At 50.9% G+C, this 26,805-nt stretch overlaps 15 protein-coding genes across 15 annotated transcripts; 2 read left to right on the forward strand and 13 right to left on the reverse strand.

The window, feature by feature from the left end:
- Nucleotides 1-114: 114 nt before the first annotated feature.
- Nucleotides 115-1,027, reverse strand: BJY04DRAFT_205543 (uncharacterized protein; the record flags this gene model as incomplete). The annotated part of the gene is made up of 3 exons (XM_073713609.1): nt 115-558; nt 610-822; nt 893-1,027. 3 exons carry the CDS (start codon nt 1,025-1,027, stop codon nt 115-117), a joined length of 792 nt encoding a protein of 263 aa, XP_073574692.1.
- A 536-nt stretch (nt 1,028-1,563) lies between these two features.
- Nucleotides 1,564-3,425, forward strand: BJY04DRAFT_214762 (major facilitator superfamily domain-containing protein; the record flags this gene model as incomplete). The annotated part of the gene is made up of 8 exons (XM_073715298.1): nt 1,564-1,879; nt 1,933-2,273; nt 2,331-2,570; nt 2,626-2,715; nt 2,768-2,824; nt 2,873-2,966; nt 3,021-3,164; nt 3,217-3,425. 8 exons carry the CDS (start codon nt 1,564-1,566, stop codon nt 3,423-3,425), a joined length of 1,491 nt encoding a protein of 496 aa, XP_073574693.1.
- A 272-nt stretch (nt 3,426-3,697) lies between these two features.
- On the reverse strand, nt 3,698-4,364 carry BJY04DRAFT_214763 (uncharacterized protein; the record flags this gene model as incomplete). Its single annotated transcript, XM_073715299.1, has 2 exons — nt 3,698-4,168; nt 4,221-4,364. 2 exons carry the CDS (start codon nt 4,362-4,364, stop codon nt 3,698-3,700), a joined length of 615 nt encoding a protein of 204 aa, XP_073574694.1.
- Nucleotides 4,365-5,162: 798 nt separating this feature from the next.
- Nucleotides 5,163-8,573, reverse strand: BJY04DRAFT_214764 (uncharacterized protein; the record flags this gene model as incomplete). The annotated part of the gene is made up of 1 exon (XM_073715300.1): nt 5,163-8,573. The coding sequence occupies one exon, from the start codon at nt 8,571-8,573 to the stop codon at nt 5,163-5,165; it is 3,411 nt and encodes a 1,136-aa protein (XP_073574695.1).
- Nucleotides 8,574-9,215: 642 nt separating this feature from the next.
- BJY04DRAFT_214765 (uncharacterized protein) lies at nt 9,216-9,779 on the reverse strand (the record flags this gene model as incomplete). Its single annotated transcript, XM_073715301.1, has 1 exon — nt 9,216-9,779. The coding sequence occupies one exon, from the start codon at nt 9,777-9,779 to the stop codon at nt 9,216-9,218; it is 564 nt and encodes a 187-aa protein (XP_073574696.1).
- Nucleotides 9,780-10,595: 816 nt separating this feature from the next.
- Nucleotides 10,596-11,219, reverse strand: BJY04DRAFT_214766 (uncharacterized protein; the record flags this gene model as incomplete). Its single annotated transcript, XM_073715302.1, has 1 exon — nt 10,596-11,219. One exon carries the CDS (start codon nt 11,217-11,219, stop codon nt 10,596-10,598), a length of 624 nt encoding a protein of 207 aa, XP_073574697.1.
- Nucleotides 11,220-11,849: 630 nt separating this feature from the next.
- Nucleotides 11,850-12,488, reverse strand: BJY04DRAFT_214767 (uncharacterized protein; the record flags this gene model as incomplete). Its single annotated transcript, XM_073715303.1, has 1 exon — nt 11,850-12,488. The coding sequence occupies one exon, from the start codon at nt 12,486-12,488 to the stop codon at nt 11,850-11,852; it is 639 nt and encodes a 212-aa protein (XP_073574698.1).
- Nucleotides 12,489-13,006: 518 nt separating this feature from the next.
- Nucleotides 13,007-13,660, reverse strand: BJY04DRAFT_214768 (uncharacterized protein; the record flags this gene model as incomplete). The annotated part of the gene is made up of 1 exon (XM_073715304.1): nt 13,007-13,660. One exon carries the CDS (start codon nt 13,658-13,660, stop codon nt 13,007-13,009), a length of 654 nt encoding a protein of 217 aa, XP_073574699.1.
- A 1,447-nt stretch (nt 13,661-15,107) lies between these two features.
- BJY04DRAFT_180933 (GNAT family N-acetyltransferase) lies at nt 15,108-16,086 on the reverse strand. The gene is made up of 2 exons (XM_073710131.1): nt 15,643-16,086; nt 15,108-15,580 (listed from the first exon to the last, which is right to left on the reverse strand). The coding sequence occupies exons 1-2, from the start codon at nt 16,040-16,042 to the stop codon at nt 15,318-15,320; spliced, it is 663 nt and encodes a 220-aa protein (XP_073574700.1). The 5' UTR covers nt 16,043-16,086; the 3' UTR covers nt 15,108-15,317.
- Nucleotides 16,087-16,918: 832 nt separating this feature from the next.
- BJY04DRAFT_232400 (uncharacterized protein) lies at nt 16,919-18,910 on the forward strand (the record flags this gene model as incomplete). Its single annotated transcript, XM_073719750.1, has 1 exon — nt 16,919-18,910. One exon carries the CDS (start codon nt 16,919-16,921, stop codon nt 18,908-18,910), a length of 1,992 nt encoding a protein of 663 aa, XP_073574701.1.
- Nucleotides 18,911-19,090: 180 nt separating this feature from the next.
- On the reverse strand, nt 19,091-20,501 carry BJY04DRAFT_180934 (alpha/beta fold hydrolase). Its single transcript, XM_073710132.1, has one exon. It carries the CDS (start codon nt 20,126-20,128, stop codon nt 19,154-19,156), a length of 975 nt encoding a protein of 324 aa, XP_073574702.1. The 5' UTR covers nt 20,129-20,501; the 3' UTR covers nt 19,091-19,153.
- On the reverse strand, nt 20,498-22,088 carry BJY04DRAFT_180935 (fungal specific transcription factor domain-containing protein). Its single transcript, XM_073710133.1, has one exon. It carries the CDS (start codon nt 21,640-21,642, stop codon nt 20,719-20,721), a length of 924 nt encoding a protein of 307 aa, XP_073574703.1. The 5' UTR covers nt 21,643-22,088; the 3' UTR covers nt 20,498-20,718.
- On the reverse strand, nt 21,759-22,088 carry BJY04DRAFT_155776 (uncharacterized protein). Its single transcript, XM_073708951.1, has one exon. The coding sequence runs from the start codon at nt 22,053-22,055 to the stop codon at nt 21,876-21,878; it is 180 nt and encodes a 59-aa protein (XP_073574704.1). The 5' UTR covers nt 22,056-22,088; the 3' UTR covers nt 21,759-21,875.
- A 1,161-nt stretch (nt 22,089-23,249) lies between these two features.
- On the reverse strand, nt 23,250-24,350 carry BJY04DRAFT_214774 (Aldo/keto reductase family-domain-containing protein; the record flags this gene model as incomplete). The annotated part of the gene is made up of 1 exon (XM_073715305.1): nt 23,250-24,350. The coding sequence occupies one exon, from the start codon at nt 24,348-24,350 to the stop codon at nt 23,250-23,252; it is 1,101 nt and encodes a 366-aa protein (XP_073574705.1).
- Nucleotides 24,351-25,285: 935 nt separating this feature from the next.
- Nucleotides 25,286-26,481, reverse strand: BJY04DRAFT_205548 (isopenicillin N synthase family dioxygenase; the record flags this gene model as incomplete). Its single annotated transcript, XM_073713610.1, has 3 exons — nt 25,286-25,336; nt 25,402-26,057; nt 26,112-26,481. 3 exons carry the CDS (start codon nt 26,479-26,481, stop codon nt 25,286-25,288), a joined length of 1,077 nt encoding a protein of 358 aa, XP_073574706.1.
- Between the last annotated feature and the right edge of the window lie 324 nt (nt 26,482-26,805).

Genomic DNA, 26,805 nt, shown 5'->3' on the forward strand with positions numbered 1-26,805 from the left:
GGGTAGGGTATGGCTAAGATCTATATTCATTATGGTCCACCTCAAGGATTAGAGAATGAGTGAATCGAACATTTACACAGAGATCATTGCGTTACTGAGGTAAGGACAAAGTATCTACCGCCCCATCCACCCTCCATCGACAGTCAGAATCTCACCCGACACATACAAACTACCCTTACTTGCCAAGAAGATGGTAGCCGCTTTGAAGTCCTCAGCAGTCCCCCAACGCCCCGCGGGAATTCTCGACAGAATGCCCGCAGCACGCTCTTTATCATTGATGAGTGCCTCGTTCATATCGGTGGCAACATAGCCAGGGGCAATTGCGTTGACATTGACTCCTTTAGAAGCCCACTCGTTTGACAGTGCTTTGGTCAGCTGTGCTACTCCACCCTTGGCAGCGGCGTACGCTGGAACGGTAAGACCACCCTGGAACGAGACAAGGCTTGCGACGTTGATGATGCTGCCGCGGTGCCCAAGGGTGTCGGGTGTGCGAGTTAACATGTAGGCGCCGACGTCACGGCACAAGGTGAAAACGGTGGAGAGGTTGACTTGGAGAACCTGGTGCTCATCGTCAGAAACAGGATAGAACAAATATTTAACACTGCTCACCTCATCCCAATCACTCTTAGGAAAGACATGGCTTGGGTGTCGTCTTTGGATTCCCGCACACGTCACCAAAATACTGATGTCATGGCCATCCTTCAGGATCTGTGTGGTTAGTTGCGAGACGTCTTCGTCGGAAGCCAGGTCGCATGTGTAGACAACTGCCTTTCTGCCGAGCCGTTCAATCTTCTGTTTCGTTGTTTGATTACTCAAGTCTCTCTACATGCGGTTAGAACAACGGAGTGTGGAAGGGTACGACCGATTTAAGACAACGGAAGGGATGCTGTACCTGGATTAGAATTATATCTGCACCGGCTTCAGCTAGAGCAACAGCCATCTCGGCCCCGATTCCTCGAGTTCCACCCGTAACCACCGCAGTTCGCTCCTCAAGGGAGAAGTATCTCTGTAGCGCCGAACTAGCCATATTGCAGATGTGTGAACGACAACCAGGAATTATGATCTCCTAGGGAGTTGGTATACGACTGTTTCCGAAGGGACGGATATCAGAATGGGTCGTTTGACAGCTCGTTAGATAAAGACTACCCTCCCCGGTTCTTCTTCGGCTAAGGCCAACAGATCGACGTCGGTCCGGGTCCGAATGCCGGGTCTTGGACAATCCATGCGGGGATTGGCGTGGGGGTTGGCTGGCCCCCACCATTTACGGATGTCCACATACCCCCTAGTATCGAGTCATGCTCCAGAGTCCAGCTGAAGCTGAGCACGGTGACTGTGTACCCCCACGTCTTTCTCCAGACTTCTCCCCCAGGTTCAGCTCCATAAAGCGGCTCCCCCACGCTCTCTGGGGTGTATGGTCTATAGCTTCCACATCCGACATCTCTCATTCATATTAGGACCCTAGAATCAGTCTTCAACATCTATTGTCGTGCTCACCGGCTCTTACTACATAGAGAACACACGTGTTCGCGACCACCAGGCAGTTAAGCTAGACCTCACCGCATCATGGCCGACAAAGAAAATGCAGATGCCTCCTGCATCGAAGACATCGACGAGAGGCAGCTGGCAAAGGGATACGAAGGGCTCCCAGTTAAACCCGCATCTCTAGCCGCTCTCAGCGAGGAGGAGTATAGGAAGATTAGCCGCCGCGCAACTCTCAAGCTCGATGCCTTTATTATGCCATGCATGGTCATCATGTATATCTTCAACTATCTGGACCGTCAGAATATTGCCGCAGCAAAGCTAGCTGGCATCGAGGAGGACCTGGGAATCTCGGACGTGCAATACCAGACGTGCGTCAGTATATTGTTTGTCGGATACAGTATGCCCAGAACCCAAATGCCCGAAGTTGAATCTCTACTGATAGCTTCCAAGTCCTCATGCAGGTTCCCTCAAATATAATCGTCGGCAAGATCAAATGGCCTGGAGTCTATATTTGCTGCGCAATGGCAATATGGGGTCTACTGTCTGCTCTTACAGCACTGGTGCATAATTTCGCCGGTCTGATGGCTTCCCGCTTTTTCCTCGGATTCATCGAAGCTGTCTTCTTCCCTGGTGCGTTGTTCTATATGTCGCTTTTCTATACTCGGAAGCAATACGCCTTGAGGACGGCCATTCTATTCTCAGGCTCACAACTCGGCAATGCGTTTGGTGGACTGTTCGCGATCGGTATTCTCAAGTTGAATGGACGAAGTGGAATGGAAGGCTGGCGCTGGGTAAGAGGGATCCTAAAATCCACTGTTGTGTTCGCTACTAACGCCAGTCCCTCGTAGCTATTCTTAATCGAAGGAGTCCTTACTATTGCCCTGGCCATCCTTATCGCCTTTCTTCTGCCCAACAAACTCCATAATCTAGGATGGGGGTTTACACAGGTCGAGCGGGAGTGGCTCGTGTGGAATTTCGAAGAAGACCAGGGTCAAGCAGATAATGTCGACGAGATATCTGCCATGAAAGGGGTCGTGTTAGCTGTGACTGATCCGAAGACCTGGTTGCTAATGGCGACACTCTACAGTGTGAGTACCTAACGTTTGGCTTAGAGATGAATTCAATGGGTTAACTGTACGCCAGGTCTATATTGCGGCGGCTGTGAGCAATTTCTTCCCCTCCGTTGTTGCAACCTTGGGATATGGTCGGAATGAGACATATGCTCTTACTGCTGTAAGGCCTCTTAATTAGCCTATGATCATTCCTGGTACTAACACCCACGCAGCCCCCCTACATTCTCTGTGTCATTGTTATGGTCATCAACGGATTCCATTCCGACAAGGTAATTCTAAAAATGCAACAAGCAAACTGCATACTAAAATCTCGATAGAAACAAGAACGGTACTGGCACATCGTCTGTCCCATGTTAATCTGCCTTGCGGCCAACATAATTGCGGTCTCTACCCTCAACACAGCTGCTCGCTGTGAGTCAATTTAGTGCTAGTTAAACCCCGGGCCCGTAATGCTAACTCTACCAGATGTCGCAATGATGCTTATGCCGGGGTCATTCTACGGCGCCACAGCTGTGATCCTGTCATGGGTTGCCGGGTCGCTTTCGCAGCCTGCCATCAAGCGCGCCTCAGCTATCGCTTTGATTAATGCTGTGTGCAATACTCCAAACGGTGACCATAACAATACGCCCTTAGTGACTAGCATAACTGACGGATATTCTAGTTTGGTGCTCGTACCTATACGGCTCAGCGCCGCGGTACCTGGTCGCCTTCTTGGTCAATTTGGCAGCATCTGCCCTTGCGATAGTAGCTGCGACGGCAACACGGATTTACCTTAGGAGAGAGAACAGGAAGCTGGATATAGGTGTTGATACGGGGCGCAATGGACCGACTGCTGCTCAACAGGCTGCTGGTTTCCGGTACACTCTATAAGATGTAGGTCAGGTTGTCCATCCTTTGGCCACAGCAATCACACATCACACATTAACGGCTACGACTTCCAAGTCTTATTGTGGAGAATTATCCTTTCGCAATGGTCTAGTCCCACAGGCCTGTTTGACGTCGACCTGGAGATGAGTTTGCCTGGTCGTGTGGCATTAGATTGGGATCTACCATTTCGTAGGTATAGTATACAACAACAGATTGTTATGATATGTCTATATTGAGAACAAAAGAACTATAAGTAAAGAAAACACCGCGCAGGCTCAGGAGATATGAGTGGAGGCAAGAGCACCAGCAGCAGCAGTAACCTGCTCATCTGGCGGAAAGATGCCATAGACGACTCCCTCCAAGCCAGCGGGATGCTGCCACCACTGCTGAAAAAAGGTATTTTTATCGACACCCGGGCCCGGCTCGACCATCTCCCAGTCCGTTCCCTGATCAGGTAGATCTGCCCACAGCGCCCTGACCAACTCAAATTGTAGAATGCTGTCAGCCGGGAATTCGACTAGTACCGAGATGAGGATCCTTCCGGGAACGTTCCCGCCGCCTGCTGCTCGTTGTTCTTGGCTCGTGTCAAGGCCAAGTTCAACAGGCTCTTCGTTCCAAGCGAAGACGCGTGTGTCTTTATGCATTAGTGGGCGCAAGTGCTGGATGACAAGTTGGGCGATCCCTTCGCGGATGCTGCGGTCGGCACGGGGGATCCGCACGGGGGATCCGCACGGAGCCTTGGATTGCTACCGGGGTGGTATTTGATGCTAAAACCGTGGGCTGGCGTGGAGCCGTCACTGGACGCGCTTCATTTGGCGTAAAGGCTGAAGGGTAGTTGAAGGACTGGTTGCCTTGTAGAGTTGCTGGTCGCGGTAGATTGGTACGGTGGGCTTCGTTGCTCACTGCGGACGGGACCTGGAAGGTGAAAGGTTGACTCGACATTTTTTTCAGTAAACAATGTGCTTCCTCAAGGGCCAAGATGTCGTTTCTCTGGCTTCGCTGATGGGAATGGTGGTCTTTTATAGGGGAAATGATGAGAAATGAATGGGTATTTCAGGCCTTGCTCCTTTGTACACCTGTTTGGGCAGGTCTCAAAGTTCTTTGATTGTATCAATGCATCCTATGTTCACCAAGAATTAGTCCTAGTATCCTTTGTTTCTGGTGGAAACGTGGTTTGTAATGGAATAAAGAGAATTTCGAACAACAATAGCTTGTTTAAAGGGACTTGGTCTGCTGTCTGCAATTAGGGACACGTTAGCCGATCAAAGCCAACCCCAGGAGACTATCCTAGGACTGTACAGTGACAATTGACAATGGTACTACCATCCTGTCAGGGCAAGTTCGTCTTTGGCAGCGAACCCAACCAAGCACCAAGGTATGAGCATTTGGGTTCCTTTAGTTGCGGGAAACGCCGAGGATCATTACATGTTTATCAGGCTAGTGCTAACCACAAGCCCCTAGAAAAACCAGGCGTCTGATATAGAATCGTTCATCTTAGTCTGAAGGTACTCAAGTATTAACCAGTGTAGTGGGCACTCAAGAGACGGACTTGACAGGTCAAGTGCCATAGCAGAGTTGTTCGCAAATCTTTGGTTACTATCCAGGCAATATCTGGCTACGGACACAAATCAGTCGTTTTTTTTTTTTTTTTTTCAGACTGAGAAAAGGAGTGTCAAATTTTACTAAACAATGCTACTTCCAAACTAATTAAAATGCAATAAAACACGCGAAAGCAACATCTCAATGCCCATGGCTACGTCTCCTCTTCGGTTGCATAGGATGCGTTTTCTTCCACCACCTTTGCCGATGCAAGGCATGGTGAGAAGGAGAATAAATAATCTCCTCAAGGGTAAGATCCTTTGGCAAAGATTTCTCGAATACCCAGCGTAGCTCACCATTAGGGTTGCATGGAAACGGGACGTCCACCAGGAAACTCAAATCCCTTTCCAGATCCTTCTTCTTGAATTCTTTCCGCCTGGGATCTTTGTTCTTCTTCATCCATCCCCAGAAGAACATTAGATCCTTGATCTCGTGGGGTGTGCCAGAGTAATGCCCCTTGAAGGGCTCTAGGGCAGTGACGTTGTACCAGTTTCCGGCGCTGTGGTGGTGCCTCTCCGCCCGCCTAGCAGCAGCGTTGACCATTATATCACCGATGAACAATTTCTGCAGCTTCTTCGTGAAGGCGTCTGCGTAGTCAAATGCGTCATCCATGGACCCAAAGAAAGAGCAGGAAATAATGACTGGCTGAGTGCGAGGTTTATAGTTGAGCAGATGGCCCTCGACGCTGGGAGAAACTTTCCGACGGGTTTCAAGGCACTTGTCGCACATGAAAAACTTGGTTGTACAAATGTGATTCTCTGAGATTAGCTCGAGACGAGGCTCACGACGTAGGTTGCTTCGCTGTTCATAACCCGAGCGACCTCTCGACTCCTCGCTGGGGTCACGGCTGGCTGCGATACTTGGCGACCCATCTCGATGCCCACCTCGTAAATTGACTGGAAGCCCCACTTTAGACAAGGGCTTTGGGGCGCTCCCGGTCTCATTAATCTGGCTCTCCCTAGGCAGCGGATGGTAATCTGCCATACAATCTTTCCTGTATGCCGGGTGGATGTCGGAGGGTGGCTGCTGGGGGTAAGGCTGCTGGTGGTAAGGCTGCTGGGGGTAAGGCTGCTGGGGGTAAGTCTGCTGGGGGTAGGGCTGCTGGGGGTAGGGCTGCCCTACAGAACTAGATCCTCTGCTCGCGGCATGCATATAAGGGAGCACATGACCCATACCGGCAGCTTTGATGTCTTTTTCAATACGCCCCTTTCCTTTGAGGACCGCCTTTTCCAGTCTCTTCTGTTCATCTTTTGATAAGGCAGGCCGCTGCATTGGGATAGGTGCTGGGCGAGGATTGGTGAATTGTTGGGGCGTTGACCTGGGTGGACCAGCCTGGTAACCCCCATATGAATTATGCGGTCCGCTTCGTGGGCCCTGGGCAGGCATTTGCAAGCTTGTTGGGGCCTGATACGCCCCATGGGATGTGGCCACTGGCCGAGATATCGGTGGCGGGTGAAAACTGTACTGCGGCGGAACTGAAGCTTCCGACACCCGTCTTGAGCCCATCAAGGAGGTTGCCGACCCACCTGGAATCTCGGATTTTTGATACGAAGTGTTGAGGCTTGGGGCTTGCTGGACTGAAACATCAGAAATTTGACGTGACATGGCCCTAGGTGTGTCGCCCCCATGATGCGAAGGTTCCCTGCTGTAAGGCTGTTGCGAACTCTGAGAACCTCTCCTTGACATGCTTGGAGTCCGCGTCTCCTGCGGTGCATCTGGCCGTTGGCTCTGGGATTGTACAGTAGCATTGGATCCTCTCCTTGACACTATGGGAGTCCCTGACCCCTGAGGTGCATGTGGCTGTGACATCCGCGAGTTTATAGTAGCATTCGATCCCCGCCGTGGCATCTCTTCTTGGATTGAGTCTCCATGCAGCGACGGCTCCCTTTCGACTTGCCGCCCCCCGGCGAACGATTCTCTTCTTGACCCCGAGACTGGAGGTTGAGGCTCAACACCGGAAGATCGGTCATCGGCACGGGACTTTGCAGTGGCATTAGATCCCCGCCTCGACATGGCTATGGGTGTCGTTGTCCCAGTGCGGGAGGGTGCCCGCTCCGGCTGCTGAAATGAGCTAGCAGATTGAGTCTTTGACGATGGAGCTGTGGGACCTACCTCTGTTGCTGTACAGGCCTGGTACATTTGCGGATTCGTCTGCGATTTCACAGTAGCATTAGGTCCACGCCGTGAGACATTCGCTGGTGTTGCTGTGCCTGTGCGTGACGGGGCTCTCTGAGAGGGCTGGTCTGGTATAGCCGAGCCTCTCCTGGAGACAAGGATTGGAGTCTCCACCTGTACAGGCCCATAGGGTTCGTTCCCATTCGCATTACCCCCGGCCTGGGAGTCCGTACCCCAATTGGGCGCTGTAAATGGCGGACCGCTCTCGTCTCCCGGACTGATGCTGGTATGCGGGTCGATAGCAACATCTGAGCCACGTCTGGGCATCATAACTGGTGTTGCGGCTCCACTGCCCCCGCCGTCTTGTTGGCTTTGATCATTGTCCCGGTCTGAGAGCGAGTTGCGTCGGGAGTCCAATACTGATGGTGCTCTGTCAGTGTAGCTAAACGCGTGCGGGGCGTCTGGTGGTGCTATGGACCTTACAGAGGGTGCCCGCGACGGGGTAGCGGATTCCGATATCTGGAGCTGTTCAAGCCTAGATAATAGTTCCTGTCGCTGTGGCTCGCCCCAAGACCCATCTGTGGATGGTACCTGGGAAGACCGCCTAGATCCAGAACTCTGTGCATCCACAGCTACTGGCTGCGTCTGGCCCACCAGGCCGGTCATCGATGGTGCGCGGGAGGTTCGCCTTGATGAGGATGACCTTACATCGGCAGGTATCGGCTGCTCTTTACCCACCAGACCGACCACGGATGGCGCTCTAGATGAACGGGCTGAAGGCGCTCTGATAACAAGTGGCTCGACACGATCACCCTTGACAGGGGATGTGGCGGATTCTGCACCAACGGGTGCTTCGGGGGGTGCCAGCGGTAGTTTATTGGGCTTAGGCTTTGGTGAGCCTTTGGGAGACTTGCCTTTTCCGCCCTTCCTGTTTCCCATCGTGTCAGAAGATTCGATAACACTGGGATTTCCTTCTCCTGTATTGTCACCACTTTCCTTCTCGGGGTCACTCTCCTCTAACACGGGGTCTTCAGCGGCTAGCTTAGGAGCTCCGTGTTTATGCTCTGAGTGATGTTTTTTTAATTCCGCTAGTATCCCCTCGGGCTTCGGTGTTTCTGATTGCTTATTGGACTTGGCTGGCGATGGGCTTCGTGACCGTGCCCTGGATGACGGTAGAGAGAGTGGAAGGGAAACGATAGACGAGTCAAAGATACCGCAGACCGATCCTGCGCGCGAGGTGATGGGAGATGTTGCAGTAGATGGAGGCAAAGGGAAGTTTGCCGAGTTGTAACGGAAGATACAGCTACCTGTAGCTGTGAGGTGACCGTGGGGGAAGATTTGTCCTTCAGTTGGGTCGTGACTCTCGTAGTTGGAAGGGTCTAGCGGGAGGTCAGCAAGGAATCTCTCGAGTATAGATCGCTCGTCCGTAGCAGGCATATGGCTGCTTTGGACGTACCTATAAGTATTCAAGCAATAAGTCGCTATTGTACTTTAAGACAACTCTTGGTAATATACCCAGATCTGAGGAAGTGCTGGGCAACTTATGTACCCGGTTGAACAAAGATATGGAAGACTGCCGATGGACAAAAGCAAAGACAAATGTCGCTGTCTGACAAGATTGTATCATACATGTGAATGGCTTTTCCATTTTTGGAACTCCTGCATCGCTCGATATCTCACCCTCAAACATGTCCAGATTTTCATACAGCAACACAAAAGGACATGGTGTAGGAGATTCAGCATTGCGTTTGACAGTCCACAAAGGCTTGGTTACGTATATCTATGTTCTTTGTTACCGTCAGACAATTGGAAACCCCTACGCTGCATTTGACACAAGTGAAAACAATGACCAGTGCCCCAGATACAACAGAGATATGGGCCGTGTGCTCGTTTCCACGTAAAGCCCGACAAGGCCTATGGAATCAGATAAAGATGGATTTATATGGGAATCAAAAGATACAATTTTATTGTTGAATGAGTGACGAAATACAGCTACATAACAACAGAAAAGCAATCGGGCTCCTGCCTGGGCACACCTTTTGCATTCAGAACAAAAATGCCAATCTCAAGCAGATGATTCTACTCATTGATGCACCTCTGGAAAACCCAAGTGTCCTCGGAAACCTCGCTATCGAACTTCATGAACATCATCGGGTCGAGACAGTCGGTGACATTGTCCATGAACCACTTCTGGCGGAACGCGTCATGTGCAACGCCGACCTGCTTATTGTGGGACCAAGCAATACCTGGAAACTGCGGCAGACGCGAGAGGAAACTCACCATCAGATCCGGTGAGATATGCAGGTCATCAGGCACATCAGCAAGAACATACGTGGGAGTCCACCCTTGCACTTGAGGGTCATCACGTCGGCCCATTTTCACATGGAAGACGATCCGGCCGGCTTTGTTCTCCCAGATAGAAGAGCGCAACTCGTTATAGAGGCCGTGGCATAGTTGGAGTTGAGCAACCTCGACCTCATTGCAGTTTCCGAGTCGCTTGGTCTGGAAGGCCAGGGGCTTGGTACCTTTGGTGCGGACGATGGAGTTGGCGGGAATGCTTGTTTTGCCTTGCAGGATGTCGTTGAGGATTAGGACTTTGCGCACCTCACTGGCGTGCTCGGCGTAGGGGATGTTTTTAGGCATGATGAGCTTGAGATTCGTGGTATGTAGGTGGTCTGTTTTTGCCTTGGATAGCTGATTCGCTCGGATCTATGCTTGAACGGCTACCTGACTTCCCAAATCCTTGGAATACTCGTGTCGGAATGGATGGCTTTTTATATATAAAGTTTCTGGCAGAAATGTAGTGGTTGTCTCGTTTGATGAGACGTTAAAGCCAGTTTGAACAAAGAATGGGGTGGTTCAGGATAATTACTTCCTAAAGAAAGTTAGAGAGGAACAATTGTCTTTGCAACAGTATTCATATCGTCTTTTTGGCTGACGACATGAAAGAAAGAGAAGGATATCGACTCCATATACTAGTCACTGGCATTACGTCTGGAACAGCGTCCCATCCAAGACTGACTTACCGACGCCAATTAAGACTCGGTCGGGCATACAGGCTGGCCGCAATATTGTACTGCATGCAGGCTTCGCCAGATGTTTACAGTCTCCTGCCATTTCTTCACTTGAGAGCCAAAGAAGCCATAGCCAGCTGATGGGGGAGTTTACGGCTTCGTGAATGGTATAACACAGAGTGACTTTATAGATTACCAAGACCTCAAATCAAGGCGATGTTTCGCAAACAGCTGCTGTCAGGTCAGTTACAGACTGAGCAATTAAGAAACCATGGTGGATCCCGTATATCGAGTTCATATCCTAGATCAACTCATGACAGGATTTGGTATCCAAGATTTAGATCTATAACGCTAGCAACCCTTTATGTCTACAACTGCCTGGAACAAAAATCATATGTCTATTCAACGAAATCTAAAAACATCTGGGCCAGTGTTAGGGGGCCCATCAATCGATCAGCCCTCCCATACTCAGCATCAGCCGATCCCCAAGCGGCGAAATATCCTCCCTCTCAATCAGGTACTCCCGTGTAGCCTCATTCTCCCCAACCGTATACTTGCCTAGCCAAAAGTCACCCGGCGAGTTGTACATAAGGCCCGCAAACCACCTCAACCGATAGACCGTCTCGCCATGACCGCGGTACTGACAAGTCTCATACGCCCACTCCCTTCCCTCAAACTCTGGAAGGTCAGAAAGAAACTTGTCCATCTCATCATCAGTCAGCTCATTACCGAGAGGAAGATCTATCAAAATCTGGACAGGGGCAACCGGACGGAATCCCATAGCCTGCACCTTTCGACCGTACTTGATGTGAAACCGTATTGGGTAGGGCCTGCCGAACCAGATATGGTTCTCAATGGCATCGCTGATTTGGTCCCGAAACTCGTCCTCGTTGAGGAACTGGAAATATGGGGTCTCAGCGATGGACTCCATAATGAGGACGAAAGGATATGTCCCTTCCGGACGCGTGATCGAGCAGGCGGGAACGAAGTTCTGACGCCTGATTCTGTCGTGCTCCCTAGTGCACTCAGCACAGGTGCAGAAGTTTTCATCAGTGACTGCGGTAGACATGTTGAGCGTTGTTGAACTGTGCTTTCCGAGACTATGGTTGTCGTCGAAGGTGGATTAATCTATCAATAGACCAGACATACCGCTATTTATGCTGCTCACAACATGCAAAGCACATTCATGCCTAACAAGCCACATGAAGGAAACAGAAACATGCACAAAGGCTCCAAACCCCCAAGAGAGCACTTGACGCAGGGGCATTGTTCCTTTGTTGCTTAAAAACAATGTCATCAATAGCCATGCAAAGGACCGTGAATCTGAAACAATTGCCTTGGCTGCAGGGGCATTCTCCATGCAACCAGGGAGAAAGTCATTCTATCGAGAAAGTAGATTTATAATTGGGCAGCCTATATACATTGCTTGTAGAGATTTATGCTATATAGGTATGGACTTTAGGGCTATGACTTCTAGATTTTGGCAATCCATATAACCGGCTTCAAATTAATCTATCCACAGGCATTGAAAATGTCTTCGTATATCTTGGAGACAGTTCTACTTGCCAAGGTTCTACCAGCAAGGACGAGGATATGCCGCCATATTACTAGCGAAAGTAAATTTAGTCTTGATAGGAAATAGCGTGATGTCAGACTGGTAATGCATCGAACTACGAAAACATATAGGAAACAGTAAAGGTTAAGCCAAACTTGGCGACTTCGAATTTGACCCAGCACGGCCAGATGTCCAGTCACTATAAACAAACCAATGCGAGCTTCTGCCGTTAACGAAGAACCGATAGTTACTCCACAAAACGGCGCCCGTACCGAAATCAACAGTGAGAGCTTCAAACCACTGCATGCGCTTCAGCATAGGCGTATCTCCCAGTTGCTGGTAGACGTCCGACAGTGCACTCGCAGGGTGCGGAAAGCGGCTCATCATGTCGATGATAGTATCGCGGTTCACCAATCTGGTTGGCAGGTCAATCAGAAGGTCGATGTGCACGGAACAGGGCTCCCTTGGCTCATCCATAGAGTTTGCAACCCCTTCAACCACTTGCAGATAGAATGTTGGCATCAGCTCACCTTCCACGAGATATTTCTTGAGCGACTTGGCAATTGCGACACCAATAGCCTCGTCGCGGATGGTGCGCGGGACATCTTCCTTGCTTGAGAAGGTGAACCACACAGGTGTGGTGCCGACGGTGTATTTTAGAACATGCTCTGGAATGTTGGCGGCCACCAGCTTGTCATGCAAACCTATGATGGCGTGTCGCATTATCTCGTTCTCCGCGCTGCTATCAGCGTTCTCAATCTGGCGAGTTTTTTTTCTAGGCATTTTGAAGAATGACAGCAATCTAGTTGTCAATATTCTGTTTTAGGGTGTGGTGGGATTTATAGCCATACCGGACAAGGGCCTTTGTATTTGGATGAGCGAAACACCGGCTTTGTTGATAGCCAATCTGCTGCATCTTCTAGGATACACAAAGCACTGCCTTTATGGAGATGCACTGTTAAATCAAATAACTATAGTCAAAGGAGCAAAACCCGGTGGGCCTTTGGCGCATGGTTACCATGACGAAGGACATACTGTAAACCTTCCCTCTACACAGGCGACTGCATAAAGTCAGAGTATTCGGGGGTATGGCAGATGTTAAACTTCAGTGTAGTGGCCGCAGTTCTCCCTTCCATCTAGGTATGCGTTTGGGGATTGCTACGGCATCTTAGAAAACATGGCATACACCACGCCAGCATGGTTCTATTCAACTTTTTGTTTAACTAATAACACGTTCTGCTACACAGTTTAGCTAACCACCTATCAGGGCTGAAATGAAATAAGCCGAGTAAACCTATCGGTCACCGATACACTAGGGCTTGAGACGGACGCTCATCCCCATCCCCATATGACCTATGAGCCACTCCAACCAAGGGATAGTTGCTCCATAATGTGCAATTCCCCTCGGCATCCAAAATATTGGCCTCTAGCCATTGTAACCTCCAGAGACAAGGGTGAACTTCTGGATCCATCTCGTATATCCATTCCCCACGAACAGGTCGTGGCAGCCTCTCGCAAATAGCGTCGAAAGTCGCCTTACAGAAGTCGCTAGCCAAAAGGTCAACAAGAATGTCGATCTGAATGTTCCTATTGCTGCCCGTGGGCGATTCTTCTCCGGATGGCCACGCAAACTTCACAAAGTACGGATAGTGGTAGTCACCAACGGTAAGCGATTCGTTCATCGCTTCTCTTGTTGCATCCCCGAAGGACTCAATAGATGGCGGTTCTGGGAAGCGCTCATGGCTGATAAATGTAAACACCACTGGCGTGGTGTCGATTGAGGTTCTCATCAATGGTTCTGGTACATTGCCGGCTTCGAGCGTCTCTAGTAGGTCCTCAATGGCGAACCAGACGTCTGCAGTATTGGAACTTGGAAGGAGGGCTCTCAGATCATCGGGCAAGTAGTCGTCAAGACCTGGGAGAGGCTTAGAGTCAATGTTACTATCATTCGCCATCTTCTCTACAGCCTGGCCTTGCGATGTCAGAATCCTGCAACTGTTAGAATATACCCAAGGTTATGCCGAAACTACACCAGTACTGCGGGCAGGCAACACGTTTATTTGTACCGTGGCAAACATAAACCCAGCGCCACAAACGCTTTGTCTCCACTTCATCCGGCACCATAAATAGTTTATACCAGTTTCACATGGGGCCATGAAAGAAATCCGTCTGCTGCATTCGAAGATTGAAAGAAAGGTCTTGCAGGGAAAGGCAGTCCAACCATTGGCTTTCTGAAGTAGTGAGTTCTCACACCCACCATGCGGTATCTGGCCGGTCAAGTATCAAGCAACTCGTTTGATCATCATGAAACTTGGATGTCATACCTCTACATGTTGCTATACGGTAATAGCGGACTTTCAATTCCCAATTGCAAATATCAGCAATTGGTTATTAGGCTTCTTATCCTACTGGATTGTTTACAGTGACTTCACAGTGCAAGAGAATCGACGAGCTCAAGAACGGCAGTAAATATTTAATTCAAGACAAATCACAAAACCACTGTAATCTATTCCACCACAACCTCAAGATCTCTAATGCTACTCAACCAGTCAGATTGCGAGGGACTCAAAAGTGGAACCAGAAAGATCGACCTGCAGGTCATCGTCCTGGTCCATGATTATTGGACGATATGCCTGGAGGTCATCTTCCTCCTCCACAAAGTTAGAATCACCCCAGAGTTTGCAATCCATATCGATGGTATGAGCGTAAAACCACTGCAGCCTCGGGAGGACCGGATGCACGTCTGGCTGTACAAGGAATGTCCACTCTCCTGGGACTGCAGAGCAAAGTCTGTGACACATATCTTCATGATTCTCCATGTGTAGATTTTCCCAGGGAGCATCAACCAGAACTGAGACGTACTGATTCCCATTGCTTAGATGGGCTTCTGACATTGCGACATAAATTGGGAATAGATCCAAATCGAATGACCTGGATGCGTCGAGTTCACGCCCAACAGCCTCCGCGATGTCGTCGATACTGTCAGGCTCCAGCTCTGGTCTAGCTGTACGTTCCATGTAGAAGCATACCGGAGTCGCATCAGAGAGCACCTTAGAGCATCACGCTTAATACCAATGAGTCTTGCTAGCATGTGAAGGTCTTTCATATGCTCAAACATGGCTCTGTTGGAGTCATTAAGGTATAGGTCGTCTGGGTTGAACCTTTGGAAAGACATTGTCCTTCAAATACCGTGGTGTCGACTTAATCACGTTGAGCCTTTGTGCGAACATATGTCAGGAGATGGCTTGAGAATCGGAGGTAGATTTGCGATGGAGGAAGCTCACTTCTTGCGATTGTGTCTCTGTTATATGAAAAGCGAGCCATCAGACAATGAATCCATGATCCCTGCCTTCTACTTTGTCTTATATCTCTACATGTTTCGGGCTTGACTTCACATTAAAGCAGAGTTTTCAGTTTTCTTCCAATCCAAATGTCATCCATTGTTCCTTGATGCAATTCCTCCAGCATGTGCCATTCCCAGGCAATTAATTCACTGTACAACAATTCAGTTGGTCTCTTATCACTTATCTATTTCTCGGCCTTCTGTACTATTTCTATCAAGTACCATATCGTTGCTTAATCACTACCATGGTGTGAATCAGGAATTCTTCATCACCATGTATCCGGATACCATATCATCCCCGTCAACCTAAAATCTCCGAATCCCGAATTCGCAGGGGCCCATTGCGCAAGGTCAATGTCAACATATTTTCTTTCTCGAAATCCTTGTCTGAGGAAGAAATCCAGCACCTGTGGCTCGCTGACCAGGGCAATCGGTACACCCAAGGATCTCGACTTGTTGAATACGTGCTCCATCAGGCGTGCCCCGATCTCTCGACCCCGGTGTTCGGACTTGACGATAATATACGTCAGTTCTAAAAAAGTCAATTAGTTGTCTATGTCGCTTATCACAGTAGCAAGCTTCCCGGGTACTCACCCAGATGGTCAAGATCGTGGAACTGTTTGTCTAACTTAGCTGCTGTGGCTTGGACGGCGGCAAGGACCTCTGGGTCGAAGTAGTCGGGTATCTGAGGTCCCGCACTAGTTGTATCGATATCCTTCTTGACCTCGAGTGCACTGGGATTCTTCCTAGTGACGGTGATGTGTCCGACAACTTCGCCGGTGTCATTATCGACAACTGTGAGTGATTCCATAGTTGCTGGATCCAGGTTTTCAAGGGTGCTTCGATAGTTTTGTCGTTGAGCAGCAGCATTCGGCCAGTTTTTATACAGGAGGCGATTGATGGTGAGCCCTAGCTTTGCATTGTAGAGAATCTCGGTGCTTTGCGCGAGATCGGATGGCTGGAAGGGGCGGATTGTGTAGTCGGGTCCGGGCATTTTCTGGATGTTGTAAGGACTTTCTTTTGTAGCCAATGTGATACTGAAAACTTCATAGATAATTATTCCGAGAACTTATATTTTCTTCGTGCAGGCGACAGAATTTGCTGAGGCGGGTGCCTGGAAAAAGGGTTTACGCAAGCCATCCAGCATACGAGTCAACTCGACTCCAAAAATAACTCTTAACCCTGAAGAAAGCTCACAAGGCTCCAACATGAAGGCTTGGTACATCTATCTTTGCTCGTTGCACGCCCACTGAAGCGCCCGATGCCAAACAACTGCCTAATTGATGCAGAACGACAAGACCTCCTCACCAAAGCAGGGCTTGATAAGATCAAGACTCGGGGTTTCTTAGCGAGATGTCGATCACAATCTTATTTGTGGGGACTTGCTGGGAGGTTACAGACCCCGTTCAATCTTTTCATGATTATCGGGTTGAGGGCCGTTTAAACACCTAGCTATCATCAGGTTATACTAGCTATGTTGGTTGTATACTTCCTAGGGGTGCTTTGTGTCGGCCCTGCGGCAATCCACTTCACCGTTCGCGAGTCCTCTGCTGACAGCGGCACTATTTTGAGGACAGAGAAACGCTGCGAGCCGCCGCTGTGGGGATTGTGGCTTTCTCCACCCATTGCACCAGCGTTATCAATCAATATGTAGCGTTAAACCCGAGAACCACTGCTTGAAGTTGAGAGTCGAGAGTTGACTCGTCGAGACGCAGGAAGTCGGACATAGATACCTCAAATGGGAATGGCAGTGTAGATCAGCAAAGTATAAGAAGAATTCTGTAAGCCACCAGGGGACAAGTCCAACATCTTATCTGATTTTGATCTTCACAAGGGCGTCAGCGTCAAGATGTATCTTCAGAGGTTCTATATGTTACCTTTCTTCGGCGTTCTAGCCCTAGTCGATCCGTGTCTATCAGCCTGTCCGTATGCAAACCATCTATCCGCCAATACGACCAACCCACACACCCCTCACGCGTCCCCTGTCGCTACAACTACTCCAAATGGCAGTAAGAAGGGGGTTTTCCTGATGAATCGCATCGGCCCCTCCTCATCGCAGCTGTATATCTCCAACGCAGACGGCACCGGGGAACGACCCCTCCTCCCAAGCCCCGTTTTCGAATACCACGCCTCCTTCTCTCCCGACGGTCATTGGATCACATTTACCGGTGAACGAAACGGCGATGGCAACTCTGATATCTACCGTGTCCGAACCAACGGGACGGGTCTTGAAGAACTTCTTGCAACCTCATCGATGGAAGACTCGGCTATCCTCTCACCAAGTGGCAAGCTAGCTGCGTACGTGAGCACGGAGAACGGATACCGGGCTAATATCTGGGTCCTCGATATCGATAGTGGAAAAAGATGGAATGTCACCGATACACCTGAGGTTCAAGCAAACGTTGATGAGAGCTTGATGAACGGGTACTTCCGGCCCTCCTGGTCGCCGAACGGCGAATTCCTTGCCTTCTCTTCGGATCGGAATACAGATTGGGCGGGACACGGCGAGGAAACATTCCAGGGTCTGTCTGGCTGGGAGCATACGCAGGAACTATCTATCTATGCCGTCCGGTCCGATGGGTCTGGGTTTAGAACTGTGGTGTCGAAACCGGGGTATTCGCTTGGATCCCCCAAATGGTCCGATGACGGGAAGCGAATCGTCTACTATGAGATGACAAGAGAAGGGACATGGGGTGCGCACCGACCGGAGAGTGTGGCTTCGACGAGCTCGGTTATTGTCTCTGTTGATTTCGAGACTGGCGATGACAGACGGGTCGAGGTTGAAGGAAATGGTGTTAAGACCTTCCCTCACTTTCTTCCTGGTGGTAAGGTGGGATATCACCTGAAGGGTACTGAGAAGGAGGGAATCTACACCACCGAGGGAGTGTACCTTAACCGTACTATTCGATCCCCTTCGTGGTCGCCCGATGGCAGTCTGGTTGTATACGAGAAAACAAGCTGGGATATCCGTCCGATGAACAAGAAGCTCTACTCTTGGGACGACGATTGGGAGTTCCAATTCACAGACGTCTTCCCGCAGCTCTCAGACCAGAATCGTCTGGCAATGACGGAAAAGCAGCTGGGGAACTCCTCCATTGTGACATTGAACCCTGATGGCTCTAACGAGGAGGTTGCTTACGACAACTCGAACAGCACACTTGTTTCCCCCGAACTAGTCGCTCAAGGCCTCGCGGGCGCATTTCAACCGTCTTGGTCCCCAGACGGCGAATGGCTCGTCTTTGGCGAAGGCGCATGGTTTCAATCTCGTGCTGATACAGGAGGATGGCTCGTCCGTGCTAAGGCGGATGGATCATACTACGAGGTTCTCACGCAAAGCAACACGAGTATCGTGAATACTTCGATCATCAACTCTGGCTTCCCGAGCTACTCGCATGACGGGAAGAAGATAGTCTTTCGCGTTTGGGGAGCAAACTCCACGAATGGCGATAGGTCGCAACTTGGTCTTCGGGTCCTTGATCTGGAAACACGGACTATCACGGTCCTGACGACGGAATGGGATAACCTTCCCTTTTTCTCCCCAGACGGTGAGCGCATTGTCTTTACGCGAAAGACCGGGCTGTACAACTATGATGTATGTACGATCAAGCCTGACGGCACGGATCTGCGTATCTTGACGAGTAGTGGTGGCAATGATGCCCATGCGGTTTGGAGCTACGATGGGAGGATCATGTATTCTACGGGAATGTTTGGGTTTCAGTACGAATGTGCGCTCTACGACGACACATTCCAGCCGTACGGGCAGATCATGATTATGGATGCCGATGGAGGAAACAAAAGGGTGCTGACGGATTCGATTTGGGAAGATTCCATGCCGCTGTTGGTGCCTAATGGTGCTTCCTAAGTACGGCTCCCTATACCTCCCGTGAAGGGACAGCGATGCACTCGACGTTATATCAAATGGGCAAACAACATGTCCAGCTTGTGTTTATTGTCGACGGGTCAGGGGCTTGGCTCTAGATTATACGAGACAGTAACAAGTTTATAATCCCTGGATTCATGAATCAATAGACGAAACTACTTGAGAGACGTGCGGTCCATTAAACTACGGGTTCCATCAAGGACGTCGTAACCTCCAAAGAACGATCTAAAAATAAGATATCTCCTCAACAATTGCCTCTGGACATTCCAAAGGGATCAAATGCCTCACGCCGGGCACAGTGCGAAGAGAAACCTCAACTCCAATGTTCTTTAAAAAGCGACATACCTCCTCCTGGACACGATGCTCTGGTTCAACAATGTCCAGCTCCCCAGCAAGCACACGGACCTGAAGCGAACTTCCGAGGCCAGCCAATACCCTCTTCACGTCATCAGTAATATCTTCTGCCATTCCATAGTTGGGCCATGCGCGCTTCGCCAAGTCACTGCCGCCCAAGCTATCGGAGACGATCATGTCCAGGTCTCCAGCACTTAAGAGATCGCACTGTGCAAGAACATTCGTCACAGTCCATCGAACAGACTCTTCAGATGAGTAGGCGACAGCTTGTTGCTCTTTCATTTCGGGGGGCAGGATGAGTGCAGTAGGGGGTGCAGGCGCGATAAGCACTAGACCCTGGAGTTTGTTGAGCAGCTGGTCGGTCAGAGCAGATAAAGTAGCCATAGCGACCTTAGCGCCCATTGAATGGCCAATAAGAACAAAACCGTTTTCCAAGATATCGGTATACTCGGCTTCAACTTGGAGATATGTGACCAGTCTCACCATGTCGCGTGCCATTAAGGTAGACGAGAAAGGATTCCCAGTGTCTTCGGTAGGGCCAGTGGACTTTCCCCAGCCGCGAAGATCGACAGCTGCAGTTGGGTACCGGGATGGTATTGAAGAGGGCGCATCGCCAGACACGACTCTGTACCAGGTCGAAGAGGTGCCACCCCAGTAGTGGATGAATAACAGCAGGGGCTTGTTGGTAGGTGTAGACGGACGCGTTATGCGAACGCGCAGTGTCGTGTCCGGGGATGTTGGAACAAATAGTGAAGACATGATGACTATCAACGTTGTATAGTTGAGGCTGCTAGGGAATATTCGGGGACTTCCTTGTGTAGTGCCATCATGCTGGACAAGCAACATATATATACCTTTCGGCGGTTGGCGAGACGGGACGCTCTACCGGATATGTCCCAATGGTCATGTTTGCAATGGCTCTCCACCCTACCCCAGTAGAACGAATGATATCAAGAAGTGATGACGCTAGACGACCCGACCCGTTGCTCTGTTGGGGGTTATGCTGCAGCGAGTGTGAGCACAGCTTGTTGGTGCAAACGTGCAAAACAAAACATGAAGCCCAAAGGCCCACAAGCCCTCCCTCAAGCCAATCATACGGGTTTAATAGTAAAGCGCTATCCCCAAGGGGGCATACCGGACCGCGCACCTGCAGGAGTCAGGAGTCCAGCTCCAGCTGGGGCGGACTTCAGGTCATGGCTCAAGGCTTGAGCTTGACTCACTCTGCCATGCTGCGAAATTAATCGTGTTCGCCCTCATCAATACGCAAGCCCGTGCGAGTTACGCGTCCACCGGTACAGCGACAGGATCTCTCTCCGTCGCGCCTTGTGAGTCTCGCGGAAATGGGGGTCGGCGCGTTGCGCGTCATGCAGCATCGATCGGAAGACTTTGCGGATGTTTTTCTACCAACGTCAATTATGAGACTAACATGGGGAGTCTCAACATACCTGGAAGGTGGTATCTAAGGTGACCACGCTGACTTCATGTGCGCGGATGATGGTTTCGCAGACTTCCTCCACCGACTTGTTGAATCCGAGTTCCGGCATCCGATCGACAAACAGCAGAAGTATAAAACTACCCTGGAGGAGATATATACCGAACAGATATGGCATGAAAGTCAGTTCAGGGTCAAGCGAGAGGATTTGGTTCACCGCCGCTGTTGCGCTGAGGGCGTGCGACGCGCAAGCTTGGAAGCTGTCCGAGGTGATCCAATCGTCCTTGTCCTCAATCATGGATATAGGATCCCATTTTCCGTGTAGGAGAATATAAAAGACATGGATCATGTGTGTGCTATACGCGATCACGAGTGGCTTCTTGGTGTCAATTGATGCTGGGGGGCTGTGAGCGTAGGTGAGCGTGGGGTTGAAGAGGTCAACATGCTGGGTGGGAAGAGGATTATCGAGCTGTTCTTTCAGATCCGCTAGGTCCTGCTCATGCTGAGACAGGAGAGTCTCGATTCGATGTATGGCAGCGTGGTTGATGGTGTCGCCGAGAAGGGGGTGGTTTTGGATATGGTGGAAGTCGGTGATATGGCCCAGCACGGTCGCAAGTGGGAGGAAGTACTCGAAAAAGCCGTATCCCGTGATCCGTGTCGGAGGCCCTATCTGCGGTGCAGGAATTGAGTTGAGATTTATCGTTTCGAGGTTCTGCCAGATCTCTTCTGGTAGTGGTGCTGCGACGCAGAATGTGCCCTCAGGGAAGTTGACTGCTGCATTGAATGACAGTGCAAGGTGGCGATCGAGGCAGTAGATCAGCCAGAAAAGTCGTCGCCGTTCCTCCTTCACGATCAACCATTCGCGGGGAGACGTCTGTCCTAGGTAGAGCTGGTTGGAGATACCCCCTTGCAGCGCCTGGTCTTCCATGCTCAACCCACTGGCTCGAGCCAGTCGAATGGCCTTGGAGAGCCACTTCTGACAGTCGGCCTTGAAATGACCACCGGATATCACGAGGGTCAGGATCACCACGGCCAAGATCACGTCGGTCGACCCCAGAAAATCGGGAATGAGGCCACTTTCGGCAGCGTGAGAGACCGACGACCGTCCGTCTTTATCAGCGAAACCTCCGCGAGGGTGGAACTGCCAGCCATCTTGAAGAGTTAGTACAGCCCAGGCTCACTGTTTCGCAAGAACATACCCGACGTTCGGAAATAGTTGTCCCAGTCCACCGGTTCCAGGAGGTCGAGTGCTAAACGATAAAGGTCAAGCACAATCCGCTGCCGTGCGCCCGGCGGGTCGAAAATCTTGATGTCGGCCGTCTGCGCAATGCATAGCAGCATGACCAGGAGGAGAACGGATGACGTCGGTCGGGGTGCAGTGGGATGCAGCACGGATGATGGGTGTATGATATGGGTGAGTGTGTATGGCGAAGTTGCTTTGAAGATAGGATTCCTTTGCTCGTTGAAGTAGATCTCGAGCATTTCTGCAGCATCGCTCGGTGCAAGTATGCCTTGTAAGTATGGTAGCAGGGGCTCCAGGCAAGGATAGGATTTCTGGCCTTGGACTGGATTTTGTTGAGGGTTTCCATGTAAAGATCTGTGCGAGACAGTCGAGTATAGACCGCGCGAGCCAGCAGGGGTCATTGATGCTGTTTTATCGAGCCAGTTCTCGACGCGACCGGGGGTGAATGCAGCCTGGCTCTGTGGCCGACCAGGAACTCCGAAGAAGATGTCTTGGAAAAGGAATGGATTTTGTAGCTGAACAGGCGGTGCATCTCGCTGGGCCATGACAGGGTCAGTCAAGCCAGCAGCGGCATCCAAGACGAAAGGGTCGTTCCTCCCGTCGTGCTCGTTGCTTGCTCCGGTGCCTCTCGAGTCGGCTGTCAGTCTTGTCGAGTCATCGGTGTACGAGGGCGTGCTCAGCGGATTTGTATTCCTCCGTTGCATGTTCTGTATGTCGTCTCTGTTGTCTCTGTCTCTGTCCTTTGGCGAAGGACCTAGCTCTGGATTGATCAGGTCGTTGAGACTCGGCGGGCCAGGGGCAAGGGTTCGGTGACTGATCGAGGCGAGTTTTGCTCGACGACGACGACCGCGCTTCCTCACCAGCTTCTCATACTGACAAGAGATGTTTCGCGCTGGGGGCTTCCTGGTTAGTCGCTTCAAAAGTCTTGTCTGCGATCTGAGCGGGGTCACGCCACCTACCGGTGCATCGCTGGCTGAGCAGAGCGCTCTGTTAGCCTGACGCGACACTGGGGGTTGCTGCTTCGACACTCACCATGGCCTCTCGCCGTCGCATCGCTGCTTGGATTGAGAGCAGTGATCGCAGGCGCGTAGCACCCGCAACCGACTGTCGTTATCGAGGATGGTCGGACTGCAATCCATGGTCAATGCTTCCATCGGTCAAGGCAAGTGGAATTCAGCCAGCTTAAAACTGGGGATGCGGGGAGCTCAGCATTCTTAGGGGGGAACTAACCCCACGGCCGGTTAATCTACTGCAACCTTACTGGATTCATCACGGATTGAATGATAATTGATTTACAGCTTGGTCTGAACGACAGCCTCCTCCGCCTGCACCTCTCGATCATCTCCGAAACTATAATTTCGCCACTCGCCTAGGATCTGCTGCACCTCACCGAACAACCGCCGCTCCAACAGGAGCTTTCCGCTGTCAACGCCCGTATGCTCCTGCTCCTCGCCCCATTTCCATACTCCATTGTCTTTATGGAGTACTCCAAGCGCCGTTGTGGCATTGTCCTCCACCTCGGCGACCCTTGTACATCCAACTATCGTACCGACGCGAAAGGCGGGTGTCGATAAGTCCTGTGCGCGCCGAAGTGCATATTGTAGCGCAAGTGGTGCTAACGACCCTCCTTGGGATGCGACATAGACTGCTGCAGCATGGGCGGCTTTACGCAGTCCTTGTGGTGCCGGATGCCAGTCTCCCAAAGTCCCGATCGGAACTCCCTCATCTCGCAGCAACCCACTTGCTAAGGGGCTAGAGCTGCACACACATCTTACCCCGGCTTCCTTGAACGCTTGTAGCCCTTCTGTCGCCAATTTATCATTCTGCAACGTCAACTGTGCCCAATTCTGAATCACATCTAGCGGTCGCCCATATATTTCCGGCGTTCGGCGAGCGACCCTGGCGAGAACGTGTATAGGGTACCCTGATATACCAATATAGCGCACTGTCCCTGCCGCAACAAACTCCAAGAGGACCCCGATAGCCTGCAGCACACTGTCCTCCGGGACCAGCTCAATGTCGTGGCAGAAGACGACGTCCAGGTAGCTCGTCTTTAGTCGCTGCAGCGATCGAGCGACAGAGTATCGAATCCAGTCCGGTGAATAATCGGACTTTGTGGCATTTACCCGGCCAACCTTGGTCATCAGAACATAATCTTCTCGTCGATAGTTTGAGGCGAATTCTGGATGTGAGAGTGCCGCACCAAGCAGTTCCTCTGACGGTTCATAGTATGCCGATGTGTCGATGGCCCGGAACCCGTGCTCGAACGCCCTGGTCAAGACCTCCCGTGTCCGCGTGGGATTTGGGTTGGGAGTGATCTGGTAGCTGAAGCCGGCACCTCCCAGAATTAGGGGTGGGAGGACCTGGCTAAGTGGTGGTCGCGTTTTGGCCATGGCAAAGCAGATACTCGGTCGTCTATAGAGACAGTCATCACTACCACGGACGGGAGTCCTCTTAAGAAAGCCGATGCATAAGTATCGCAGGTTCAGAGTGTAACCCCCAAGGGCCATTTGTCCCCTCGTCCAACTCCTTTTTACCCGGTTCAAAGCCGCTACGGCTAAATCTGGCCAATCGACTGTCAATCTCTATTGATGTTCCGTGCACGGTGGAACTCCCTGCACCAATAGCACCGTGTGAATCCCGATAGATTGTGGGGGTTTCATAATTAGCCGCTCAAGTGCCCGATCAGTGATCACAGCAACTTGGAACTCTTTTGGAGTTCAAGCAACGTCAACTGGAGACGTCAAGTGCTTTGCAGACAGTAAATTCTGCGTCTGCGTAGTGCAAGGGGAGCTTATCATCTTTGGCTACTGGGCCACAAATGAAAAGCATTCGCAGTAGGTATATACTTATCAGATTAGGCGGAAATATATATCTCTGCCCAAGAACCGGCCGAAGCAACATATCTACACGACCTGAGACATTAACAAAGTCACCAGGATTTCGTTGCTTACCACTTGATGAGGTATTCGAGCAACAAAAACATACTGTGCTGGCAGGTGTGCCAGCTATTGCATAAGCTCTTTACACGACGTGCACAGTTCCGCAAGGGGAGGCAAGGGAGCCTCGCTACTCGCAGGCATGATAGTATTGGAGGTATACTAAGTGCTGTCAGAGCAACGAACTAGCGGCCTAATCCAGTCTCTGCACGGCGTGAAATATCGATGCATTTCTCCCTACTTGCGCTTACCATGCTGTGCTGGGTAGCCTACTACAAATGTGCCAGTAATGAGACATTACAACCAGACCTCGTATGCTTACACTGTTAGTTCTTAGTGCTGATCGACGACTCGAGTCTTGCAACAGCATGAAACAACCGCACCCCACCCTACGTTGCCTCAATCGTCGTTCTAGCAAGATTAAGTCTCGCGCGATGCCACTACAGCGCCCAAGCATTAGCAAAACAATCCAGTCTTACCAACTTGGGGTAGGAAGAACACTCACCTCCCCACAACTAAGCGGCTCGAACAGCGCTGGATGCTCCTCGTCGACACAACTCTCCACAACCCTCACCACAGCCTCCGGATTGAAACCCAGGAAGAATGGCATGGAGTAGCGTGACGTCGGCTGTCGATTGTAGACGCGATGCACGGTGCTCCGAAACCTATTGTTACTCAACCGCTGCATGAAATCTCCGATGTTGACAACTATTGTTCCCTCGATTGGGCGCGCGTCAAGCCACTCGTCATCCGCAGACAGGACCTGAAGGCCCCCCGAGTTATCCTGCCAAAGGAGTGTGATGCATTGTATATCCGTGTGTGAGCCGATCCCGACGTCGATCTCGGTGTCTGGGTCGGTGGGGTTCGGGGTTCCGGGGTAGTGCACGTAGAGCCCGTCGGCGCCGGGGTGGGTGGTTATGGAGTCGAAGTAGGACTCGTCGAGATTCAGGGCCAGGGCGAAGAGGCGGATGATCTTGCGGGCGAGGGTTAGGCGGGCGCGGTAGAATTCGAGAGTTGTGGATTTGAAGGTAGGGAGGTGCGATGTACCGGTCCAGAGGAATTCCTGTGCAATGCTCGTTTCGGAATCGGTTAGAGACGCGGGGTTCGTGGTTGTTGGGTCGTTGAGAGCGTTGTAGCGGACGGAGAAGGTTTCTTTTTGGTCTACGTGATGTCAGTATGTATTATTTCCACTGCTGAAGCTCCGGATAGAGAGACCCTTTGATTCTTTATTGTTGATCTGGGTTGTGCCAACACCGTGATAGCCATCGTTGAATTTGGACTTGGTATGCGACACCTTTTCTTTCTCGTCGAGGGGTTGGTTAAAGAAGTCTTGTGCCGTTCGGAGGGCGCGCTGGATGAGCTCTTCGGGGATCCCATGGTTTTTGATGTAGAAAAAGCCCGTGTTCTCTGCGGCTGCTCGAATCTTGGAAGCTATCTGTTTTCTGTCCTGGAGTGACCCATCAATCGGAGTCAGGTCGATGATGGGGATCTCATCTTCAGTCGGAATGCGGGGCGGGGCAGTCGAGACGCGTCGGTAGACCGGCCCATTGGGGGTGCGCAGCTCGAGCTGGGTGTATTGCGCCATTGCGTCTGGGATTGCACAAGTAGGGAATATTGCGGTAGGTTTATATAATTCCTTGACAAGAAAAAGCACGGCAAGCTCCGCGGTTGGTAGGATAGCAGTTGGAGGTGGAAAGCGCATATCAAGTCGGTGACGGCCGAGAGTGATAGGATTAAGATAGGCGGCTTGTCACACTCTATCGCGTCACTGTGAATGGTTGCTTTTTCTTGATCTTCCAGGGGGAGATATCGCAATATCTGGAGTACTCCAAATCTGGAGATAACCGGCTCCTTCATAATCTGGAGTCCAACACTCCACCGGACCACTAACTATACACCAAGATTGACT

Source organism: Aspergillus karnatakaensis (genome assembly GCF_047715665.1).
Source record: "Aspergillus karnatakaensis strain CBS 102800 unplaced genomic scaffold BJY04scaffold_8, whole genome shotgun sequence".
Classification (NCBI taxonomy): domain Eukaryota; kingdom Fungi; phylum Ascomycota; class Eurotiomycetes; order Eurotiales; family Aspergillaceae; genus Aspergillus; species Aspergillus karnatakaensis.